Here is a 23,308-nt window from a genome sequence, read left to right as displayed (position 1 = left end):
AAGCACAATTTGCCGAGCCTCCTTGATAGGAAACAACCTGCATATTTCACAGGACCTAGCCAGAGTCGAGGGTCTGAAAAAGCGTTCTGCATGCTGCCACCTCTAATTTAAGGCCCGGCCGCCCCCAGAGTCTTTTCATTGGGTCGGTGTGTTACTGCACCGATCCTTTCTTAGCCATGAACCAGGCCGGATATTAACCCCGGCTTACTTGCTTTTTGGTTGTTCGTGGTCACTGTTTAGCATTTTTTGGGCGATTCGTTCTAGAAACTGCAGATAATCTCACATCTTCCCTTTTGCTCATAATGTGATATGTCACCCATTGGGTCCTCAAGGGATGAGCGCATCTGTGATGAAGGCTGACTTTGCTATAGTAATTGACTTGGAACCAAGATTTAATACATGCGTCGGTTTTTGTAATTTTGGGCAGAGTGTATTCAGCTTTGCGACATGAGTACTTCATAGAGAACTCCTCAGTATTTCCAACAGGTCTAGGCAGTCAGTGATCCGGCTTCAATCTCGTCAGCAAACTACACCGAAGCAAGAAAGAACTTTATAGCCCCAAACAACCCAAGCATTTAAATATAAAGAGAGAGATGAAAATACGAAAAGAGACTAATACTGAGAAAACCCACCTGTCACGTCATACCACAGCCAACAGTTCTCAACCATGAAGTTGCTCCAGGTTTCTGGCCTGGCTGCGTTGGCACTCATTTGCCAAGTCCGGTTGTGTCTTCCCACGCCGGCGGCGAGCTGCACTTTGCGACCCAATCATCCATCATGCCACAAACCAGAAATCCGAGACAGCGAACCCTCCATCTTTACCACAGCGGTTCAGACGACATCACCACCGAGCCAAGCGGTCAACCAGCTAGGAGGGATGGTGGTATTGATACCAAGTTTTTTGGGTATTTTAAACAAGCCCAAAACACTAAGCGGGTTTCGGATACTTATTCTGCAGCGGATAATGCCCTGGCTGGAGGGCTAATAATCTGATAGTGATTACTCGGGACCGAAGCATCCACGCTGACCTCCAGAGGCATGAAACGATTACAGTCAATCGCACGGCAGGCTATCTTTGCGTAAGCTTCTGGCCATGCCCAGCGGTGTGGTATGCGGGCGGTATTGCACTATGGGGAATTTGAAGAGCGAGACAATGTGAAGGCGTATTGGGTATATCAAATTGGATATCAGAATGTGGGTTTATGCACCCCAGTCTCATCGTAGCTTTTGCCAACAAACAAAAAGCCATCAAGATTCGTAACCATCAGAGTCTCGTCTCCTTCGTCTGCTCCGGCCCCGCCGGCCAGTACCAACCAATTCACCCTTATCTCTCCTCTTCATAACATCCTCCGCCCGCCATCCCTGCCTGATCTTGATGGGTTTGAGGAACCCATCGACGTGAACAGCACCATCCATCTCATCCACACTGTCTTCCCCGCCCTCGAACTCATCTTCCTCGCCACCATCATCTTCGCTTTGACCAGGCCCGCGACTCCGACTCCGGCTTCGGCTCTGGCCGTAACCGGGATCCGCCTCTCCATGCACGAGCCTCAAGTGACGAGCCAGGTTGTCCCGACGTGTGAAAGCCTTGGTGAACCTGCTGCAGGCCGCGTGCGGGCAAAAGAAGCCCAGATCAGGTGCCGGTACACTGCTCGCCCTCCGACCTCTAACCCTGACGCTGGCGTCGCGGTCGGGTTCCTCGTCAGACGATGACCCCACGGCGACGCGGCCGCGCAGGGCAGGCTCGCGACTCAAGCTCCGCAGGCGCTGCTTCTTGATAAGGCCGGCGCTGCTGTCGCTGACTCTGCTATCTGTGTCGCTGCCATCCTCGCCTCCGGATGTGAGTGATGTGTCCGACAATGGCCCGCCGGGCCGGTACGCCTTCGTAACCATGCCAGAGCGCTTCCGCTTCCGCCTCCCAGCTATCGGGGCTTCGGTTATGGTGTGCATCTCCATGGTCTGGCCAAAGAGATTCGCGCACCGCTGCGTCACACGCGCAACGACCGCCGGCGAGAAGCCCGCGAGCGCAGCGGCGCCGACGACATCACTCCAGTTGCGCAGTGGCCATCGACTCATTGTTGTTTTCTTTTGGCGGATTTTCCTCTCCACGGCCTCTTCGGTGGTCAGCTCCTCGTCCACCTCCATCTCCGCGGCAAAATCCTGCTTAACAACGTCCGGTCTAAGGGATCGCGTCGCATCTTCCGGGGCGTCTTCATCGTCAGAAAGAAACTCAGGCAACTTCAAATGTTTTTCCCTGGCCACTCTGACTTGATATTGCCGCTCAGTCTCGCCCACGAGCTTCAGAATGACGCTCCCTTTTGAACGACTGGACTTGGGTTTTGAAGGTTTCTTGTTGGTAGACCCCCCATCTGTCGACGCCTCCCTGCGCGAATGTTCCTTGCTGTCGTTAAACACAGGTATCCTCTCATGCCTTTCTTTTGCCACACGAATTAACATTTCGGTCTCCGTCTCTCCATCCTGCGGAACGTATACTCTCTTGGGCCGTCCGACCCTCCTCTTGTTCCCTTGTTCAGGTCTCTCTGGTTGCATGAACTTAGGGGGCACGATGGGTTTTGTACTGCGCGGCCGTCCACGACTACGCTTCCTGCTGCCCGAAGTGGCTGATTCGTGTCCTGACGGTTCTATCTCCTCTTCCTGCTCCGAAGAGGAAGTCCCCGAAGGCTCGGACAGATCCATAGTTGCCTGAACGCGGGCGTCGTGAAGCCGAAGCAACGTCGCATCCAGAGATTCCAGAATTCGGCGGGCGGCGGGACGTAGAAGAGTGTGGGATTTGTCATCGTCAGTTGCAGCCGAGGGAATGTAGGTTCTGTCTTCAATCGCGTACGTGGGACTGGCTCTGGGTGGCGAAGATGAGTGCAGCTGCGCCGAGGGCGGACTACTGTTAGGCCATGCGCCACCCTCTGATTGATCGCTGGGCGTACCCGGCCGCTCCTGCTGGTCATGTAGAGAGACGGGGTTATTCTCGCTGTCGACATGGCCTAGGGCCTGTCGTCGACGAAACCGATCTGTTGCAGTCCGCACCATAGTGGCGCAGAGTAGATCCTCTAGAGCTGCAGCAGGTCGTGAGGAGCCTTCCTCCGGCACTACGGTCCGTCGCAGCGTGTAAGAATCCAGAGGATCTCCTGATGCCGAGGCTGTCATCAACTCGTAGTCGTTGGGGACAAGGTGGGAGCGCAGAGGCCAGGCGGTCCAAGACTTTGGCGGTACCCAGGAAGACCCGCGCACGCGGGCGCCCGTGACGGCATCAAAATCACCGTCCTCTTCGTCTTCTGCGTCGTTGTCCGTCTCGGCGTCGCCACTACCTTGCATGTGTCCTCGGCGCTTGAGCGCAAACGCGGTGTACAGGTGAGCAGAGAGGTCCTGGTTTCGCAAAGACACAAACGCCTCATGAGTCAGGCGGTCCTGTTCAGTCAAAGCCCGCCACGTCGATGCTGGTCCCTTCCAACGGTTTGGCCGAGCCTCGCGCAGCTCCGTTGACGAGATCGAGCGGACATCGTCGGTGTCGAGATCCCATTCAGAAGGATCAGCATCTACTTGGTAGTTGCCATCCCTGGATCCATTACCTCCTGCAGTGGCGGCAGAATCGTATCCATCTTCTAGTCCTTCTGGTGGTTTGTAGGTGCCATCCTCAGGCGACGAAGAACGTTGGCTGCCTATAATTCCAGCGGCTGTATCCATTCTTGGCAAAGAAAAAAAAACCCCTGTTCAAGACATCAAATCCTTGTCACCCTGGTTTCGGTGACCAAGAAATGGCCAATGGTGGTAACATATACGTTGGTAGTTCATACATTGGTGTGGCCAAAAAGATCATGACTTTTCGATCGTGAAGTGAGAAAGACGGAAGGGATTGACCCTGGTGAGAAAGCTCCTGTGGGTCTTTCTATCATGAGTGACGACTCACACTGTCTTATGTAACAGTTTTAGGTCACGTGTATCGGACGACGCGAGCCATTTGCATCACAACAGGCACCTCGCAGCTACAGTGGTTTTTGCTAGTCTGGTACTAGTTCTAGAGGTAGAGGGGACGGGACACATTGAACTCAAGGCAAGGAACAGAAAGGTTTTGAGGGAAGGGGAAAAAAGGGGGTAACCCCCCCCCAATAATCGCAACTACATGTTGAGAAGTGGACGTGAAAACCTCAACTCAACACCCAACAGTTGACATTATTGTCCGGCGTGCCGATGCTTGCCGGCTCTGGAGCTTGCTTGTCCTAACCTCTACGTTCAAGTAAGGAATTCGGCAAAGTTTCAGCTACAGATCTGGCACATCTCCGCAGGCGGGATAAGCCATCGGCAGTACTGTCAAAGAACCTCTGAGTCATTGCAGCTGACTGATTGGTATATTGCTTGCAAGTCTCTCTTGTGTATTATAAATCGTGCACTTGAACGCTGTTAGCCGCACCTCGAGTCTTCGATGACGCTCTCTGTACCTATCCAACGTGCTGTACAATATTCCAATGTCCACACAGCTAGTGCATCATGCATGACAGTGACCAAATGAGAAAGACCGAGGTATCATTGCAATATTAAATACATCGAGTGAAGACAAACCAGCCAACTCTCAGTGCGTCCACGTCTGGTGTTCATAACCGACGGGCCGCTGCTACGTCCCAATCTCTTGCCCGAATTTCCGGCTTCGCAGCCGAGTCCGTACGTCCGAGTAATATGCATCAAAACAATTTTGATCCTTTGGACCCTCTGGACCGACCTATCAAACGAACAAAGACCAAAATTCCTCCTTTCGTGACCCACCTTACTTCTCCATCTCGAGAGTCTTGACCTCAGACTTGCCCAAGTTCGTGGGCGGGTTCTTGGTGTGATAATCGGCGATAGCGGCGCGGATGGCGTCCTCAGCAAGCATAGAGCAGTGAACTATATAATCACAATGTCAGCGCAATGCTTTCTCCCATTTTGACAACCCCAACTTGCATCCCAAAGTTCATCCAAGACTTACGCTTAACTGGCGGGAGGTGTAGGTTGTTGGCGATATCGGTGTTGCGAATCTTGGCCGCATCCTCTATCCGCATGCCCTTGACCAGCTCCGTCAGGTAGCTGGAGCTCGCAATGGCCGAGCCGCAGCCAAAGGTCTTGAACTTGGCATCCGTGATGGTGCCGTTGTCGACCTTGATCTGCAGCTTCATAACGTCGCCGCAAGCCGGCGCGCCGACAAGTCCCGTGCCAACCATGGGGTCCTTGCGGTCCATGGATCCGGGATTCCGGGGCCTCGTGTAGTGGTCGATCAGTATCTGAGGGGAAGGCCTGCATTGTTAGCTGCGCGTCCAAGTTATTTCGCTTCCGGTTGCGATATTTGATTCAGCGGTTGTTGAGGGGACATATCTTTCTCATGGTAGGATCGCGTCTGAACCGGCGTCACGGCTGCAATCGGGGCGCGCCGAGATAGCGCGGGTGCGCCGCGCTGCAGGGTCGTCCTGGCGGAAACACGGAGGGCGTTGCGTAATGACTGCATCGTCGCTGATGTGTGTGTGAATGTGGTTTGGGGTGTGCGGTATTATTTCTGCTCGGCTCGGGGATGATGGCCGGCTCGAATATTATTTCCAAAAGGGTTCGTAGCTCGGTTGTTTAATTCGCAGTGTCTTGTTGGGTATCCTTAGATATCGGTGTTCTCGAGTGGTTTGACGGTGACTTGGTCTTGCAGGGTCGTTGTTGATGAATTGTTTGATTGAGATTTTCAAGGTTGGAGCGAGTGTCTGTTCTGGAAGAAGGCCTAGACGTTCTGAGAAAAAGAGCCCAAGAACTTTTTGACAGTCGAAACGGGGCAAACAAAGCACAATGCACTATGTCATTCCCATGGCAAACGCCGATTGGTCCGCAGGCAAACCCCGCAACAACTTTGATGGGTCTGTGGCATTGGGTGTGCTAACAGAAACGCAGCCATGACAGCAGTCATTTTGTTAGTGGCGAGAGGATCTGATAAGCCAAGTACCCCAGAAATTTCCAAAACCCCGGCTGTCCCGGTCTCGCAGCTATCGGGTTTTTCCCTTTTCGAAGAAATTCATGTCCACCAGGCCGCGTTTGCCATCGCCAGCCAGCCGATGCATGCTTTATCGCCGAAGCCGGAGTGCATTTTGACAATTGCTTGACACACTGTGTTTTGTCGCATTAACACTGAAGTATGGCTACCAACCAGTAGTACTGCTTGAATGATTGATTATTCTGCTTGTTTGTTAACCACGCTGTGCGTGGTAGTGGTTTTTCTTGTATGGTGCATCCGGCTTGCCGGCAATGTACGAAGTACATACCTGTAGTACGTTGTAAGCTTCAACCACAAAGTCGCCAACACCACGCAGTCACATGGTTTGACAGCCTACCTAACTTAGTAAAGGCGATCAGGCCTCCGTCATGTTGAATTCTCAGATCGGATACAGTTATACCGATATTTACATCCTTGTCGCGTTATAGTTAATCGTCCCATAGTCGACTTGACATTGCGATGAAAGCAACTGAAAGTTGAATCTTGTTTACAACCTTTGCCATCGTACCCGATTTTTGTGATTTTTTTCTTTCCAGCACCATAAACGGAAATTATGGCAGACCCGTTATTCATTGGCAATAATCTGGAGCATTGAATCCGGTCCTCTTTTTTGACAATGTTTGTCAACCAGCAGTCACACGGAAAATACGTCAAGCTTTTTTGCCAAGCGAAAACCCATACAGTTCCAGGACCAGTTGCTCCGAAGATATTAATGGCCCTGCAGTTCAACCGATTTCTGTACCGACATAGTACCTACGCAGTACTTTGAGCATTATCCGTCACCCACCAAGCTTTACTTTTTGTTTGCAAAGCATGAATCAACCATTTTCGTACCATGGTGTACCCTGCAGGAACCCCACTGATGCCGTGCGCCTGTCACTGGATAGGCTGCGGTGTTTGGGACGACAGGGGCAAGTCTGGCGACCCAAGCCCCCTGGAACACAATAGAAGTCATCGAACATAAGTACTGTAGTAGAGCGACGTCAGTCCCATCCCTTACTGGTCAAAATACAATGGGCCTCGCCCACAAAGCTGGACGGTTTGTATCACAGGCAGGCTGCGCCAGCTCGTGGAAGAGCACGTCCTTTGCATTATGGTAGTTGAATCATTTATTAAGCGGGACAGTTTTCAGTCTGTGTGGCCGTTTCGTAGAAGGAAGCCCCGTATATTCCGGTATGACATAGGTGATTTGCCAACGCCTTCTCAGCTCTCCCTCAAAGAGATCCAGATTCCATCACTCGCCCCATCTCATCTTTTCAACCATAAAAGATTACCTTCCGAACCCCTCCTAGTCTGTTCGTTCTATCCAGGACTAAAGTACCATACTTAGCTGCCTCCCCGCCTCGCACTCCATCTGTCGTACAGAATGAGCTGCAATGGTCTCCACACAACGGCCGGGGCGGGGACGACACAGATGATGGCTTCGACAAGTCTCCTCACGGGGTTTCCAAACCCCAGCAAGGGCTACGTGCGCAAGGCATATGTAGACACGCCGTCCGGGCAGCTTCACTACCGAGCTGGTAGGCCTCCGTACGGCATGGCGGAGCGCCACGATGTACTGGTATTCCTGCACAAGGTGGCGGCCTCGTCGGCCGCGTTCGAGGATCTCATGGTTCACTACGCAACCGAGGGCTTCACCAGCCTAGCCCCCGACATGCCAGGTTTCGGCGCTTCCTTCGATCCCTCCGAAGATGACAACTCCGTTATCGCGCGCGACGGCACCGCGTGGTATGTCAACGTTCTCGCCAGCGCCCTGCGCGCCATCCTCAGCGGCGTCTCCTTCTCGGCCATGACCCCGCGCCCCATTCACATCCTTGGCCACCACGCCGGCGCGGCCCTCGCCATCCAGCTCGCAGCGGAATCGCCATTATCCGACCCGCACCTCTCCGCCGTGTACCGACCGCCGCCAAGCGGCCTCATGATCAAGTCCCTCACGCTGCTCGGCCCGAGCATCATGTCGGCGGCGCAGCGCTCGCTCATGAAGTCCCGCTGCCTCGAACCGTTCGACGAGCCCGCGCCTGACGGCTCGCACCTCGTCAAGACTTGGGATTTCCTCCGTGAAATGGGCGTGCTGGGGCCGCCGCCGCTGCCGCCGAACCCGTCCGCCAAGGACCTGGAGCTGCACCACCGCGAGACGATCGATCACATTCGGGCCTGGAAGGGGCGCACTCTGGCGTTGGGTGCGGTGTGGGATCTGGACCAGGAGACGCTCTTTCGCCAGATCGCCTGCCCAGTTCTGGCGTTGTGCGCAACCGACGACGTGCTGTGGCCCTTTTTCGACAACGTGCGCGCAGTCGAGGGTGTCGAGACCCACGTCGTCGGCGGAGGCAACTTCTCCACCGATCGTGACGTTGATGGGGTTATCAAGGCTTGGTCGGGGTTCTTGCACAAGATGGGCGCGTTCGACATCATCGAGCCTGTCAAGATGAAGTACCAAGTCGTGGGATAGCAGCTCCTGCGTGCTCTTTCTTTTCAGTAGGCGTTTGTATTCAGCATATGGCTTCTCTAGCAGGTGATCTCCTGCTTCCTGCGTGTGTTTGTTTCCCATGGCCAAAGAGGAGTACTTGTCCTGCCCTTGGCTGCAAGGATCAAATAACCAGTACTATTCGTTGGTATATTTGCAAGAAGCTGCTCTGGATCATTCGGTTCCAGTGGCATTTGCTAAAGACTAGTTCGGCTTCTCGGTGAAGCCAAGACTGCCAATCACTCCATCCATACACACACTCGGCTCCGAGTGGATGAGTGTTGCAGGTCCTCAACTACATTTTGGTAGGTGATCGATGGCTTAGATCGAGGAACCATGCATGCATCAGCACAGCAATGGTTCTAATTTCGACTTGGGACCAGCACATGCGCCGCTCAATATGTTAGTCGGGGACTGGCATGAAGGACCGCGGGGTTTGTGGTGTGTCTAACAAAGTCAGCTAGCTATGCTGAGCATGTGATCTTCTTATGCACAGCATTAGAAGCCGAATGTACTCGGCCATCTCTCCTTGGCGTTGTATTATCTGGAGTCGACGGTATATGTTTTTGTATCAAAGATGCATTCATGGTGAGAAAAGGAAGAATTGAAGGGTGCAGACTCTTTAATACTGACGAAGGCATGAATCGTGTTTCTTGTTGAAGGAGAAGAAAAAAACCTGTCTTATCTACCTCTCAATTCATTCATAGGAGCTGAATTGATTAATCAATACCGTATTATTTCGTAATAGGGACAATCGATGCGCGTTCAGAGATCGCACCGTATGCATACAGTTACTTGGGGGTTTCAACGCTGTAGACCCCCTGTCAATCGCCGCCCTTCCCGGCAAAGCCCCACTATGTCTGTCAAGCAGCTCGTTGTCCCCACTCTCCAAGGATCGCACTGAAGCCACTGAAGCCAGTCCCTGGATTCGCGAATGCGCCTCTGCCGTTGTAAACTAGCAACGACCAGTGACCACGCATATTCTCAGGTACAACAGACCAGGAGGATTCAGAAAAACCAAACGATGCAATGAACGCAGGCACCGCCAGGACGACTAGCAGGCCGAGCGGCAGGCCGTTAGGCATCTACATTGCGGGCGCCGCCCTTCGCCTGGCACTCTTCACTCTATTTCCCGGCCTGCCCGACCTGCTGACCGGCCGCGTTGAGATTTCCACGCCCGTGACGAGCTTCAAGAGGTGTATGTATCATTTCTATATACACTTGAAAACCCATGGATGAGCAATCTGCCAGTGACGTTTTCAAGTACTGACACGCTCTCCTCGCTCCCCGCGCCAACAGTGCAAGAAGGCCTCTTCCTATACAACCACAACGTCTCCCCCTACGACGGCGGCGTATACCACCAAGCGCCTCTCCTCCTCCCGCTGTTCTCGCTCCTACCCGATGTGGCAACATACCCGATATTCACAGCGCTGCTGTACATTGCCGTCGACCTCTTCTGCGCCGATGCTCTCCTCCAGATTGCCGAATCAGGTGAGGCTGGATCCTCCGCCAAGTTCCAGTCTCCTCGACGCCAAAGGAGATGGAGCGGAGCTATTGTGGCTGCCATGTGAGCCAATCCGTCTCTGCTTTTGCGCATGTCTAGAAAGACTATATACAAGGCAAAAATGATGCAAAGATGCTAACCTCTGGACATTCTTCAGATACCTTTTCAGCCCCTTCACAATAGCGACATGCATCGGCCGCTCGACTGCCGTTTTCACCTCGTGCGCCGTCCTCCACGCCATCGCAAAGGCCATTCAGGGTCGCACCCTCGGCGCCTTGGTCTCTATCGCATTCGCCTCGTACCTCTCCATGTCCCCGCTGCTCCTCCTCCCGCCACTCCTCGTCCTGGCCTACGACCGCCAGCCACCCGCCCCCGCGCGCGCCCACCTTTCGGCCTCCCCGGCCAAATTCGCCGTCGTGGGTACAGGAGTGGTCATGGCTGTCTTAGCGGTTCTTGCCGCCCTCTCCCTCGTCATCACGGCCTTCTCCTGGGAGTTCTTGGCATCGACGTACGGCATTCAGTTGACGCTCGCGGACCTGACGCCCAACGCGGGGTTGTGGTGGTACTTCTTCATAGAGATGTTCGACCCGTTTCGCTCCTTCTTCCTTGCAGTCTTTTGGCTGCACCTGGCTTCCTACGTCGGCGGGCTCACCGTCCGCATCCGCACTCAGCCCCTAGCCGCCCTCTCGATCCTCCTCGGTTTGTTCGCCATCTTCAAGCCCTACCCGTCCATCGCCGACACGGCCCTGTTTCTGGGCCTGCTGCCCCTTTTCCGCCATGTATTTCCCCTGATGCGCTACCCATTTGTGATTGCCGCCGTCATTGTTTACGCAGTCTTCCTGGGCCCCGCCTTCTGGCACCTGTGGATCTACGCCGGTAGCGGTAACGCAAACTTCTTTTACGCCATCACGCTCGTCTGGAGCCTGGTGCAGAGCCTGTTGGTCAGCGACTTTACGTTTGCGCTGCTGAGGGATGAGTGGGAGGTGGACAGGCCTGAAATGGTTGGGAAGGAAATTCGACAGATCTAAAAACACTGGCGGGAAAGGCTGTCGGATAAATGATTCGACAGCTAATGTTTTGAGAGAAGATGAATTGTACAGATATTACACTAAACTATCTTAAAGAACAACATCAAGTATGCCTTGCTACTTGCTCCATGTTTCTTTTTTTTCCCTTTTTGGCATGCATGCGTGTTTTGGGCGTTTTCCCCAAACATGATCCACAACACATGTTCGCGCCAGGACCTGAGGAGTTCTCTACCTCGCAAACTGCCCAGCACCCAATTGCCTACCGGCGCCGCCCAGAACCGCACCGGCAGAACCTACAGCCCATAGACCCCCAACTCTCCGCACCCTCTCAAATACCTGCAGCGGGGCACCGAACCTATGCGTGGTCACGACGTCCTGCAACAGCATCACAGCGGTCGCGACGACCGACGCCGACAGTACGCCCAAGCCCAGCGTCCATACGACCTCGCCGTGCTCCATGCTGCCGCGCCGGCCCGTCGTCCGGCCCGCCAGCCGTCCACTCCGCCGCCCGTGCGCCCAGGCCGACCATGCCGTGCCCATGCCACCGGGAAGCGCCGCGACGCAGCCCGCGGCAAGGCGCGAGGCCACGCAAAGCGGCGAGTCGGCAGTCAGCGTCCGGTCTGACGACCAGGGGAGTGATGACGGTGATGGCGACGAGAACCATGCGATTCGAGCGTCAGTCACAAAGTCGCGCAGGGCAGGGTGACGGGCGTTGACAAACTCCTCGAGGAAAGGGCGCGGGAGGTCCGGGACCGTCATCAAGGCCAGGTAGCCAAAGGCGAGGCAGTCGTAGGCGGAGGGTGGCGAGGCCGCTGTGGGCGGCGCCGCGGCCACTACGTCAAGAACGGCGGCGGCAGCAGCGTCGAGACGGAAGCGGGCCTTGGCTTCCGGGGTCAGGGCTGACGAGATGGTTTTGGTGGCGCGGGGCTGGAGTCGCGCAGGGATGAAGGACTTGCGCGTGCTGTCGGCGACGCTGAGGTTCTGCGGGTCATCCGGGTCCGCGTCGGTGTCGAGATCCGAGAGGCCCAGGTGGTCGGCGCGCCGGGCCATGAGGCGGCGGCGGGCGGGGGCTTCAGTCCAGCCGAGGGGGAAGGGGAGCACGGAGGACAGGGCGGGACGTGTTGTGGCGGCGTAGTTGGCTGATGAGACGTAAAGCGACAGTGCGAGAAGGGGGGATGCCTGTGCGGTCAAGTGTGCGATTCGGGCTGCGGCCGAGGGATCGGGAGAGGAATTCTGGGTTTTGCTGCTGGGGTGGCTGGTGAGCATGTCTAGAATGCCCTGGTAGCTTGCTGCCCATTCGTTTGTAATTGTGTCGTGAAGAGCAGGGAGGTGGCCTATGGATGTTGTTAGTGCCTAAATGAGACGGTGATGAGGTTCAACGTAGCATCAGTTGAGGGGGTATATGTACTTACTGGTGGGCACAGCCGAGGGACTGCTGGCAACAATCTCATAGTCGCCTGGTCTCACGTTCTGCTGAAAATATGCAATGACGGCTAGGCACTCGGCATCCAATGACGGGAGCCCAAACGCTGGGCCCCAGACGTATAGCCGCAACAGACCCATGGTTCGTCGAGGCTGGTGGTCAGAACTGTAAAGTCGTAAAGACGAGGCTGAGACCGAGCCTCACGCGGAAGAGATGCCGGGTTTCACAAGGCAGCTGTTATCTCCACGTGCTTGTCTGGGCGATTTGCGTTGCGTTTGACCGAGCCACCAAGATTAAGTCCAGGGGAGGCCCGTTTTGCAACTCGCCGATCCCGTGCTTTTAGATCGCGCGGACCTAGTCAGAGTCGGGGCCGGGATGGACCAAGGACGGCGCCGGTTGGGAGGAAGAACGGATCGTCTGATGTGTTCCTGCGTTCTCTTCTTTGGTCGGAATGACTATGCTGGTGATCTACCGACCTGAAACCCGCAAGGGAAGGGTAGGGCGTGCAACTGCAGGGATGGCTGACTACTTTCCAACAAACACTTGGAGAAGCCCGGCCGTATCGGACCCGAGTGGACAAGACCGCCGTCAGAAGTGGCTATTAGATGCAGTTGTTCTGGAGGAAAGAGCCAGACAGCTCAAGTGCCAGCAGTGTTGACCTTCTGAAACAGCCAAGATGAGATTAGAGTTGCCGGTGCATAAAAGCGATGGCAACAACAAAGAATGGATCTCGAGATCGAAAAAATTATGGTGATCGCTGGCCGGTCTGGTGCTGCCGGATATGCACTCGGAGGTGATATTCTTGGCCGATACAGAGAGGCTGTGGGGGGGGGGGGGGGGGGGGGCAGTTGGTTGTATGTCTAAACCTTAATGACTCTCATGCAAATGCCTGGTGATATAAGATCTTTCACAGCCAAGACTTGGACCAGTGATACTGGCGATAGCCTCCAATGAACAAGCCTTGCGATCACTCAATGTGGCAATTCGTCGCTGCAATCACAGCCACGTCTGCAACGGATTTGGTTTTGTGCAGGTTGATGTTTCGAGACAGGAAAACTCGGCTTCGTTTCTTCTCAAAGTCAAAGACGTGTATAGAAAGAAGATACCAGAAAACGGCAACCAAGCCAAATTTGACAGCCTTAAGGATTTCGGCGCCGGTAAGATCCCAGAGGTATCAACTGTACGTGTATGCGTTAGATTAACGGCATGAAGCTCAGTATGTAAGGTTATCGGATGAAGCAGGGCATCAAGGATTGAGGCTGCCGTCAAGCGCCACACTGTCCATGTGGAAAAAAACTCAAATGGAGTCAGAGCCACTGCTGCGCCTCAAGCGCCAAGTGTAGATAGATTCCACCAAAACCCCAAAATGAGAGACACGAAAACACGTGGTGCTAGAGTGGGCCCGGGACTTTTGCCCCACATTGTCCGGGGAAAGCCCGGCGGCCGACAGTCGAGTGCCAAGAACATTCGGGAACCATTTCAAAGTATGCGATCGGGGCATTAAAAGTCCGGAATCGGCCATGGTTGGGCATGCACGGTTGCTGCCTTCCCTCCTATGATATGCATATATCTTCGATTAGGGTTCTATGGGCAGTGATGCATCATGCTACCATCCGCTTATTGCTACTGCATATAGAAACTTTTAAGCCTTCGTATCTTGGCGATCTAGACTCTTGATCTTGCATACTGCTGATGCGATGTAGTAGTGTCTTGCTCATGACGATCATCAAAACGAACGATAATACTGTAGCATCATGATTGACGGAATGAATCAGCATTGAACGCGAGGCCTATTAGTAGTAGACTTTGGGCAGAGATCAAGACAGACACCTTAATTCTTCCGGCAAGACTTGACGAAACAGGAGGCATAGATCGATCGACTCCTCCATCCCGCGGACTAAAGTCCGAAAAGGGCGATGAGTGGTTACACCTTGATAACCTTGCTCTCCCTCCCGTAATTACTTTCCCTTGCCGTCTCATTGGATCTTCGCCAGAAACAGACAATTTCGGCAGGGCCGTCCGTTTACAGTAGGGGACTGGCAGCCCCAGGGTCCCGGGACCGGGGACGGGTCGAAGAAGGGCAGGTTTAGGAGAGAAATATGATTTTCCAGAACAATGCCAAGAACGCGTTTACGGTTTGTTGTTGTTGGGCGTGTTGGTATGTTCTCCAGTATCAAATGCCTGCAAATTCCTCCGACTTTATTATATTATTCATCTTGCACGCCCCTCCCCATCGACGATCCCATTCTGCCCAGGACGTGGGGTTAACATAGCAGTGCAAATATCCAAAATGATGATGAAGGCGCTGCCGATGGCTGTTTCAAACAAATTGCAACTTGATGAAACAAAGAACCACTGAGGAGTGTCAAAAAGACAAAGTGCGGATCACCCGTCACAGCGGAAAGGATTCAACGTCGAGATCTTATTTTCCATTTTCTGGAATGACATTTGTCTCCCTTTGGTCGATGACGTTCGTTAGATCTTGCATATCCCACATATCTGTTTACTCCACCAAAGATCTCCTCTATTTTTTAAGTACTACAGTACGTAATACTCGTATTTTTGTTGTATTCTACTGTATTATACTTTTTTTTCCCCTGGCCCCTCTTTCTTCAATCGTCAGATCACCCCCTAAATAGGGCAAAGTACAACAAAATGCAACCCTCACCCACAGCAACACCAAATTTGACAACAAGTCGCCTAACAAACACCTACTTGGATATGGGCGATGTGGCAGTAGCCGCGCTCGTTTGTTTCCCCGTCCCTTGATTGGATTGCTCAGAAAAAAAGCTGCAGTAGCCGAGATCAAAGGGAAACGCATCCCCTGTTCGAATGCTACAGTAGCACACACACAAGTGCAGCAGCGCGGCGATGCATGCCGTCGGTCGGCGGCCGCGCGCGAATACGACCTACGTAGCAAGTAGGAAAACCCGCTCACCGCCCAGGGAAGAAAAAAGACCGCAGAAAATCTGAAACAGAGGCAACTGCGTCCAACATGCCATGTGGCAAACCTTGACATTGTCGTGTCTTTCCGGTACGATAAAGTCGATGACACAGTGATAAGATTTCTGAATCTGCGGGGAATAGAGCCTTAATTGACCTCACACGCCTGACACGTTTTTTCGATCCTTGATGCTGACCCATGTACTTTGTACCGTTAATTGTAAGTGTCATTGTCACAAAAAAAAAAGATTTGCAAACCCGATGAGAATTTGTCAGCCCCGAAGCACCGCTTTGTTTACTTTGTGCGATCGACAAAGCACTACCAGAGCTGTCATGCTTCAGCTTGATGGATCCCCGCGACAAGGAGGGAGCCACAAATCTGATTGTTCTGGAATGTAATACCCATCTATCACAAGTCTGAAAAAAAAATAAGGGGAAAAAGGGGAGTAGGTACTGCAATTCGGAGGCGGGGGTGCGTTTCTTTCTTGACGTGCGGCTGCATGTAGGTAATTGAAAGCGTGGGGGAGGATAAGAAAAGCAAAATCTCGCAGTATCTCGTTCCGGAGGAGGCTCTCCGATCGTGCATCGCGTGATTGGATATGGTACGGTCGGGTCCAAGAAAGCAAAATACTTGCAGACAGGTTTTTGGAACGCCTCGTGACATGTTCCTTCAGCTTATGCTCGTCTTGGCCTTTATCTCGATGGCGCGATTTCTTTTAGGATGGAAGGTTGTGGAGAGCATGTGTTACTCGATTGTCAAGTCTTGGTCGAATCCTCAACCCACGCAAGCTGTTGCTACGATTTTGCTTGTATTTTTTTCTTTTTTCTCTCTTTTTATTTCTCCCTGACCCTCTCCCCATCTCAAACATCTCCACCTTGCTGCTCCCGAACCTGTTCGTCACGAACTTGCAGTGTTTTCGTCAGAGCCCACAGAAACAAAAACACAAAGCTGGGATATTGCCTCTTGACGATTCAAAATCTGGATAATTTCGAAAAAGGGCTTCCCTTACGATGTACATTCTGGTCATCTCTTTTACTCGCATTTGTAACGTCTTGGCATCAAATTGATCTCAGGGAATCCACCCACGACGTAGTCGATTGCTACTCTGTACGTATGTTTGTAGCGCTGGAATGTCTTGGCAGTAGAGAAAATGATTAACTGCTGTGACCTGAACGGGGTTTCTTGGCGAAAAAAAAAGAAGCAGAGAGCAACAAGCCTTGCATCACGCGTGGATCTATCTCATATTGGAAAAAGTGCTCGGTTACAAATGCTCTCACTGCAAGTCCCCCTTTTTGGTTGTCGGCAAGGCATTATTGCAGAGTGGAATGTTTGTGTTTCCAATCCGGCCTTGTCGTTCGTCCACACTCAAGTGTGAAAGAGTGGAGTCCCCCAAGGTTGAACGAACCTCTTCGAGACTCCTCTTTCCGGGGCCTCAAGCAGGCAGCGCGAAGGAACCAGATAACAACACCACGAGATTAAGCGACTATACCAGCGGCATAGCGGTCGATAGCAGAATAGTTCAATAATTATCGTGTACTACTATAACAAATTGAAAATAAAACGTCGCCAACAAAAACGGCGATCAGGCTCCGATTCCCAGATCTGTAACCTCGTTGCGCTAAATAGGCCTAGAGCCAAGGACACCCGGCCCGGGTGCCTGGTGGGCAGCGAAAAGGGCAGATATTTCGGTAGCATGTAAGTTAGAGGGGCTCTTAAGCAAGTGTTGATTTGTCCCAAGGTCCGGGACTCTCTAGCTACCTATTGGCGAATCCGGTTTTTTCGTCATTTTCCGTCGTCGCCAATGGAAAGCCCACAAATAATGCTGCTTGTGCGATTGAAACGTGCTTCAGGAGGTGTTCGCTTCCAAAACCGAAGCTATACGAGGGAAACAAAAAAAAAAACGAGAAAGAAGAAAAAGAGCCGATTTTACCTAGCCTGCCTAGTCTGCCTAGATGCCCAGCTGCGGCCGGATTGCGCGGGTTTGTGATAAGGGGAAATGGAGAGAGTGAGGGGGTGTTGGATCTTTTGTCTCTCTTCATTTGAGGGGGAAAAAACGTGGCAATTGCGGGGACCGCGTGTCGAGTTTCGCGTGGATGCGTAACACGTTTGTCCGAAGTGAGGCCATTCCACGGCCGGCGGGCTGTTGAGCAGTTAGAGAGAGGCTCGCCGATTGCTGAATATGCGACGGCGCGGCCTTTCTGCAACGGTCTTTTTGCAGACTTGGCGCAACATGGGAGTGCGATTGCGTTTGTTTGGTTGTCGAGTTCACTCATCACATATTAGAAATGGCAAGACAGTAGACTTGGAAAGTTTGTTTGTAATTCAAGTAAAATTCTCATTTAAAACGTTTTCCTCTTCTCTCAGCCCGGCTAAGCAGGAGTGTAGTAAAAGGGGGTATAATTTGGCAACTATAATGTGCCCAAAGAAAAAACCAAAAACTCTTTAAACGCCATCCGAGCCCCTTCTGTCTTATCCTGTGTTCCCAAGACAAGCCCATATAGTAAGAGTTGCCCCCCAAACGTAAAAAGCCATCCCGATATCTATGTATTACAGTTATGTATGTTCGCAAGGAAAGTGTAAGTCGTTGCGAAATGAAAAAAGAAAGAGCGAAGGTATTAAAAAAAGAAAAGTCCCATAATAGTTTTTGTACACGTAGTGTCCAATGCACTGCGGTGGAGTAGTATGCTGAAAGAAGTTGTCTGATCATCTATGTCCGCCCGAGGTGGGATGGGACGACCTCGAAGCGCCCGACTAGAAGCTTTCGGGGCTCCGAAGGATGAGGGGTTTTTTTTGGGTTCGTTGCAAAAGAGCAAGTAGAAATCAAAAAAGAAGAAAAAAAAGATGGCACGCATCTGCGTCCGCATGAAAGCTTGAAAGACGGTCGCAGTGCTGCAGGTCGGAAAAGACGGCCGCTTCGCTGGCAAGCACCTAGAAGAGCTGCTCATGATGGCGCCGTGTGGTGCGGAGAAAATCGCGGACGATGTGATTGACCAGAAACCCCGTTTTCTTGGTAGATTTCGTGCATGCGGTTGTTTTGCGATTTTTTTGCGGGCGCGTTTTGCCGAAGGTGTGGGCGCCGAGCCGGTTTTTTGCTGCATGATAATCAAGGCAGGTGGACATACGCTTGAGTGTTGATGTCCTTTACCCATGGTCGGTACACCGGTGACCGAATTGTCATACTGGCATGTTTATGGCCATCGAACATGCATGGTTGCAGGCAGGTGAGAAGTGCTAGTACTTGGTCGATAGAAACCGTTGCTATTGTTGCTTGGATGACAATAGGGGAGGTTGTTGCTGCAAGGAGCGAGGGTGTGACTAGCACACATTTCTCAAGCTCCAGAAGCTATGGTTGCAGTAGATGATATGCTGTTTGTTGTATGAGAGGAGGCATTACATCTCTTAACCCCGGATGGGCAGAGCGGGAAGAGGCCTGTTCGGGGGCGGGCCGGGGCAGGGCGGCAGCTGCGAAGGTCGTTGAGCGGGCATGTTGACTGTGGGTGGGTTGTTTGTGCCTTGGAGAGAAGTCCAACAAGTATAGTCGTCGGATCTCTTGTGTGAGTAAGCAAGAGATTGATAGTAGTCCTACGGTGGTTGGTCTGGTATGGTGGTCGATCGTTGTGCAAAATTGCTTGGATGCAGAGATCTCGATAGTTGAAAGAGGGCAGGAAGCTATGGAGCAGATATATAAGCACCGATGAGGAGGAGTGCGTCTTTTAGAGTTGGCTGTGTTTGTATAAGTGTGCTTTGCCGAGAAGTTATCTGATGATGATGGGTCGACCGAACTGGGAGAGGAGGCATGGGGAGGTAGGAAAGGGCGAAGCTGGTCTTTTATCAACACGGCAGTCGTAGATCGCATCATAATGGGGGAAATTTTGGCTTCTGGGTACCTTTTTTTTTGCTGAGAAAAGCAACACGCCTTGGGTGACCCACCCCCCAGTCCCCCTGGCGAGCATGATGGGCGTACAACGACGCAATGATGAGCGGTGGTGCGCAAGAGGTGTGTGCGTTTTTTGGGTTCGGGAGGGGTGTGCGAGCTACGGGTGCCTGGGAAAAGCAAAAGGGGAAATGGGGAGGGAGGGGTGCGCGTTGCTGTTGTGATGAGCATGGATGACAGGCCGGGTGAACTTAGCAAGGTTGGAGCCTGTCAGCCTTTTTTCCCCCTTGGTCGTTTTTTTTCCACTACACACCGCATCTATGACTCCTTAGTCCTGCTCGGGCGAAATAAATTAGGAAAAACTCTTTTTTTTTTTCATGGTAAAACGGGGTGGACAGAGGGGTGTGGATTAGTCCGGGTAGCGCTTGTTGCTTGGTGGCATATGCCCTCGTTTTCAGGTGATTCTCAATCCCAACCTTTTTTTTTCCCTCTCTCTCTCTCTGCTACTGTAGTAATTTCTGTGCGCACGCCTTCCTGACTGTCTGTCTCTACTGTACGTACCTAACCTTCACCGCACCGCCCCGCCCGCGGACCCGTATTTCCAAGGCCCACACCCTTTTCTCGCACCAGCTGGCTTTTCCCCCTCCACAAGTACAAGCTGTGGTTGTACCTGTACGCTGACGCAGCCCCTGTCTGTACCTTTCTTTGCCCACCTCCCTCGTCCGCAATCAGGAGAAAATGAAACAAGACCTTACAAGGGGCCCACCCCTGTGTCGTGATCACCAGGAACCCAGCTGTAGCGCTTGTTTTGCTTGGAAGGGTAACAGAACGCAAGGCGCACACGAGGTTGGTCTCATGAAAAATTCCCACCGCGGAATTGTGCCACGTAGGTTGTTAATGTACTGTAATGTAATTACTGTACAGTAGGTAAGATATGGTACCATGTTTGAGCAGTCATTTGGTTGGTGGTTTGGTTCATTTGCCGTTTTTGGAGCAGCTGAGAATGCACCAGCCAACACGATGTGCACTAATGCCCATTTTTCCATATTAACGTAATCAAACACGATGCCCACTGCCCACGGTGACAATAAAGAGCAAGATTGTCGCAAGATTGCTAATGCACTCTCGAAACACCGGAGGCAGATGCTTCTAGCGGTCTTCTAGCGCGCATCATCAGCTGGCCTATGCGCTTTTCCTGCCTGGCCTCATTTACTTACCTACACCGTAAAAATGATTGCTTGTGCGCATGTGTGCGTGCATGATGAGGTGCTTTGGCTCACCCATCACCTCCAACACCGTCTTTTGCCCTGTAAAGAGCGGTCTCGTGACATTCTGCGACAGCGCCTGACATGATTCGAAGACACGGCACTTGCGTGCTGCCTGGTGCACCCAAGACGCAGCATACTGCACAAGGTAACTAACAAGCCGGCATGGGCCGGGAAATCAATCCTACGATTGGCAGCATGGTACTGTACCCTGTCTAATTGCCTACAGGTAGAAGAGGTACTGCATTATGGTACTTTTTTTTGCAAACAATTACCGTATTTCGTATCGTATCCTCATGACTAAGGGGAAGGTGAACCGTTCCCTCTAATCGCGATCCAAGTTGCTGAAAATACACATTGTATCTTCCCTGTCGGGATGAATCTGCTGCGAACTCTCTGCAGCTGAGCCTCTGGTTACTTCTTGGGGGAGAGGATGTGTCCGCGGCGCAGCGGCGTTTCCCCGAAACAACCCCCCCTTTTTTTTCGTGAACTTTACACGGCAATAACTTAGATTTTATCAGACCAAGAAATCGAGACTTTCCTTTCTTATCTCCGGCTAAAGGCTAATCCTCGCCTGAGCCTCACCTTTCTAATAACATACCACGTACGGCCCCGGCTGGCGCGAACCAACACCGAATGAGGCGGCGAGTTGGTCCGAACGCCCTCCTTCTATTAATGACTTGAGAGAGGACGACGTATACGACTCGAGAAGCTTTATCCAGTGTGCCTGGGCTTGAGTCCGCGTCGTCTCGAATTGGTATTGAAATGAAAAAAGGTTTTTTTATCATCTTCTATTCCGTTAGGGGAAAACAGCCAACATGATGCAGCGTGGCTTCTTTTCCTCGCAAGGCTGACGAGGGCAATATAAAACAAAGTGGCAACAAGAGCTAAACTCGATTGGAAGAAAAGGGGAAAAAATGAAGGAAAAAAAAAGAGTGTGTCTGTGTATATGCCCGTCGGCATTCGCTTCAACTGTCTCTTTTTGATGCATGCGGCTAATTCTCCAATATCGATGTAATGTATACGTACCTCTTGATCAACCGTTGGTGCCATTGCAGCTTGTTACATTATGCACCAACATACAGTAGACTACCGCAGCACAGTACACCGCACATCTCACGGGCCACCTTTCATTACTGTACAACACATTCCCACGCACACGCGATCAACAATCACAAGGGTCTCTGCTTGAAGTCCGTTCCCGATATGTCAAATCATCAAATTTCCCAAGCCTGGCTAGTGGGGGCTCGTGCTGGGTAATAATGGAAAAATGGATAAGAAAAGAGAAGAAATCCATGATGCCCATTTCCTTGGAACAGCGCTAGAAGCCTCTCCACAGTCGTATGGAAGCCTCATGGAAGGTTGTACCGTCGGAATTGATGATCCATCGTGCGGCTCCACCAAGATGAAAAGTTGCTACCGGTAGAAGCCCTTTGTAATTTTTCTTCTCCGCTGCTTGAATTTTTAATTATTTTTTTCTCTCCTTGTCTCGTGAGCCTCACCGCCAGCCAACAAAAGGACCCCCTACCATCAAGTTTGATGACATCAAGCGAGGGTCACACGTCCCACGTTTAATTTAACCATTTTCTTCTGTCGCTCATTGCTTCTTTCTGTGTTCTAGAAGGCCCGCTTCTCTGATTCTTCTGTGTTTAGAAAGCGGAGACTGGGAACGGAAATACCGCGCCAGCTTCAAGTTTTCGCCTTGCAAACGATGGATTCACTGTTGGTCCAAGGCCATGTCTTAACTGCTCTAGTGAAATATTTGCTTTTTGCCTCTCTCTCTCTCTTGTTTTCGGCCTTGTCGCTTTCTCTCTTACTGTGACGTCGGACAATGTTGGTTTGGTGTTTAATTTTCGCAAGTCAAACCATTAGCGATTGGTTATTGCGTAACGTGGGGGAGATGATTGTCAGGGGCCTTTGGAGATCTTTTTGCCTCTCGCTCGCTTACGACCAAAGCCTATGTAGGGTACATCGCGAAGAAAAAAAAAAAAGAGTTGTGCACAGACGCGAGAAACATTTCTCGACGTGGTTTGCTTGTCGTTGACACAAAGAAGAAATGGAATCCCTGCAAAGAAATATGTTTCTGCTCCTATTCTTACTTGGTTTCTAAACGCTCGAGCGCAATAGCAACGCTAGAATTCTGCCAGAACCCACGGCGCCCCCGTTTTTAATGCGACAGAATACAGACGCTGGTGATGCCAAAAAAAAGTGCGATGCCGGGATGAGCGTATTTTTTTTGCTTTCTTGTTACAGCAAAGGGAGCAAACCCACCCATCCGAGCCTTGATTCCTTTCTTTGTTGTCGAGGTTTGTGCGGCGCTTGTCAAAATGCCAGGCCTGCGGCGTGCGTGCATTGTTTACGTGTACCTTGGAGATGAGAGAAAACAAGAAAATAAAAATAAAATAAAAATTGCTTCAATGTTACCCAAACGAGCTACAAACGTTGAGATGATTCCGAAGCTCAGGTTCGAAAGTTGCTTCAGTAATTCGCACTCCCGATATTCAAGTCTCGACTGCAGGACTGGTACGGCCTCTCTGGAGCTATTTGCTGCACTAGTCTCGCCTCGAATACACCAGACGAACACTGCATCCAATGCCCACGTTGTTTGTACCTGATCCCATTATTCCACTCTGAAGGCGTCGGAGGTCCAAAATTCTCGTTACTTTTCTTGCGTCATCCGACCTGCGTACTACTGTAAATGGAGTCGGGATCTACGCTTGATTCAGGGTCCATTTTCTCTCTATGTTTCCCTTGTACGGGATAGTCTCAATTAACGGCAAGGGAAAAAATCAG

At 51.9% G+C, this 23,308-nt stretch overlaps 6 protein-coding genes across 6 annotated transcripts; 2 read left to right on the top strand and 4 right to left on the bottom strand.

The window, feature by feature from the left end:
• Positions 1–556: 556 nt before the first annotated feature.
• Positions 557–3,863, bottom strand: MGG_01171 (uncharacterized protein). The gene has a single exon (XM_003714006.1). It carries the CDS (start codon positions 3,697–3,699, stop codon positions 1,249–1,251), a length of 2,451 nt encoding a protein of 816 aa, XP_003714054.1. The 5' UTR covers positions 3,700–3,863; the 3' UTR covers positions 557–1,248.
• Positions 3,864–4,451: 588 nt separating this feature from the next.
• Positions 4,452–5,225, bottom strand: MGG_01170 (iron sulfur cluster assembly protein 2; the record flags this gene model as incomplete). The annotated part of the gene is made up of 4 exons (XM_003714005.1): positions 4,452–4,463; positions 4,573–4,729; positions 4,779–4,893; positions 4,976–5,225. 4 exons carry the CDS (start codon positions 5,223–5,225, stop codon positions 4,452–4,454), a joined length of 534 nt encoding a protein of 177 aa, XP_003714053.1.
• Positions 5,226–7,074: 1,849 nt separating this feature from the next.
• On the top strand, positions 7,075–9,211 carry MGG_01169 (uncharacterized protein). Its single transcript, XM_003714004.1, has one exon. It carries the CDS (start codon positions 7,380–7,382, stop codon positions 8,460–8,462), a length of 1,083 nt encoding a protein of 360 aa, XP_003714052.1. The 5' UTR covers positions 7,075–7,379; the 3' UTR covers positions 8,463–9,211.
• Positions 9,212–9,385: 174 nt separating this feature from the next.
• On the top strand, positions 9,386–11,248 carry MGG_01168 (uncharacterized protein). The gene is made up of 3 exons (XM_003714003.1): positions 9,386–9,675; positions 9,777–10,044; positions 10,139–11,248. Exons 1-3 carry the CDS (start codon positions 9,507–9,509, stop codon positions 11,007–11,009), a joined length of 1,308 nt encoding a protein of 435 aa, XP_003714051.1. The 5' UTR covers positions 9,386–9,506; the 3' UTR covers positions 11,010–11,248.
• On the bottom strand, positions 11,016–13,730 carry MGG_11282 (uncharacterized protein). The gene is made up of 2 exons (XM_003714002.1): positions 12,422–13,730; positions 11,016–12,343 (listed from the first exon to the last, which is right to left on the bottom strand). Exons 1-2 carry the CDS (start codon positions 12,570–12,572, stop codon positions 11,238–11,240), a joined length of 1,257 nt encoding a protein of 418 aa, XP_003714050.1. The 5' UTR covers positions 12,573–13,730; the 3' UTR covers positions 11,016–11,237.
• Positions 13,731–15,143: 1,413 nt separating this feature from the next.
• MGG_15631 (uncharacterized protein) lies at positions 15,144–15,434 on the bottom strand (the record flags this gene model as incomplete). The annotated part of the gene is made up of 2 exons (XM_003714001.1): positions 15,144–15,267; positions 15,346–15,434. The coding sequence occupies 2 exons, from the start codon at positions 15,432–15,434 to the stop codon at positions 15,144–15,146; spliced, it is 213 nt and encodes a 70-aa protein (XP_003714049.1).
• Positions 15,435–23,308: the final 7,874 nt, after the last annotated feature.

This window comes from Pyricularia oryzae, chromosome 2 (genome assembly GCF_000002495.2).
Source record: "Pyricularia oryzae 70-15 chromosome 2, whole genome shotgun sequence".
NCBI lineage: Eukaryota > Fungi > Ascomycota > Sordariomycetes > Magnaporthales > Pyriculariaceae > Pyricularia > Pyricularia oryzae.
The sequence above is the reverse complement of the archived record's forward strand: the minus strand, read 5'-3'. Positions and strand labels throughout refer to the sequence as shown.

Excerpts from the sequence above, each read along its gene's own strand:
- MGG_01171 (XM_003714006.1), bottom strand. The coding sequence starts at position 3,699 with ATGGATACAGCCGCTGGAATTATAGGCAGCCAACGTTCTTCGTCGCCT.
- MGG_01169 (XM_003714004.1), top strand. The coding sequence starts at position 7,380 with ATGAGCTGCAATGGTCTCCACACAACGGCCGGGGCGGGGACGACACAG.
- MGG_01168 (XM_003714003.1), top strand. The coding sequence starts at position 9,507 with ATGAACGCAGGCACCGCCAGGACGACTAGCAGGCCGAGCGGCAGGCCG. Across the intron at positions 9,676-9,776 it reads CGTGACGAGCTTCAAGAGGT|TGCAAGAAGGCCTCTTCCTA; the intron begins GTATGTATCATT and ends CCGCGCCAACAG. Across the intron at positions 10,045-10,138 it reads GGAGCTATTGTGGCTGCCAT|ATACCTTTTCAGCCCCTTCA; the intron begins GTGAGCCAATCC and ends GACATTCTTCAG.
- MGG_11282 (XM_003714002.1), bottom strand. The coding sequence starts at position 12,572 with ATGGGTCTGTTGCGGCTATACGTCTGGGGCCCAGCGTTTGGGCTCCCG. Across the intron at positions 12,344-12,421 it reads TCCCTCGGCTGTGCCCACCA|GCCACCTCCCTGCTCTTCAC; the intron begins GTAAGTACATAT and ends CAACATCCATAG.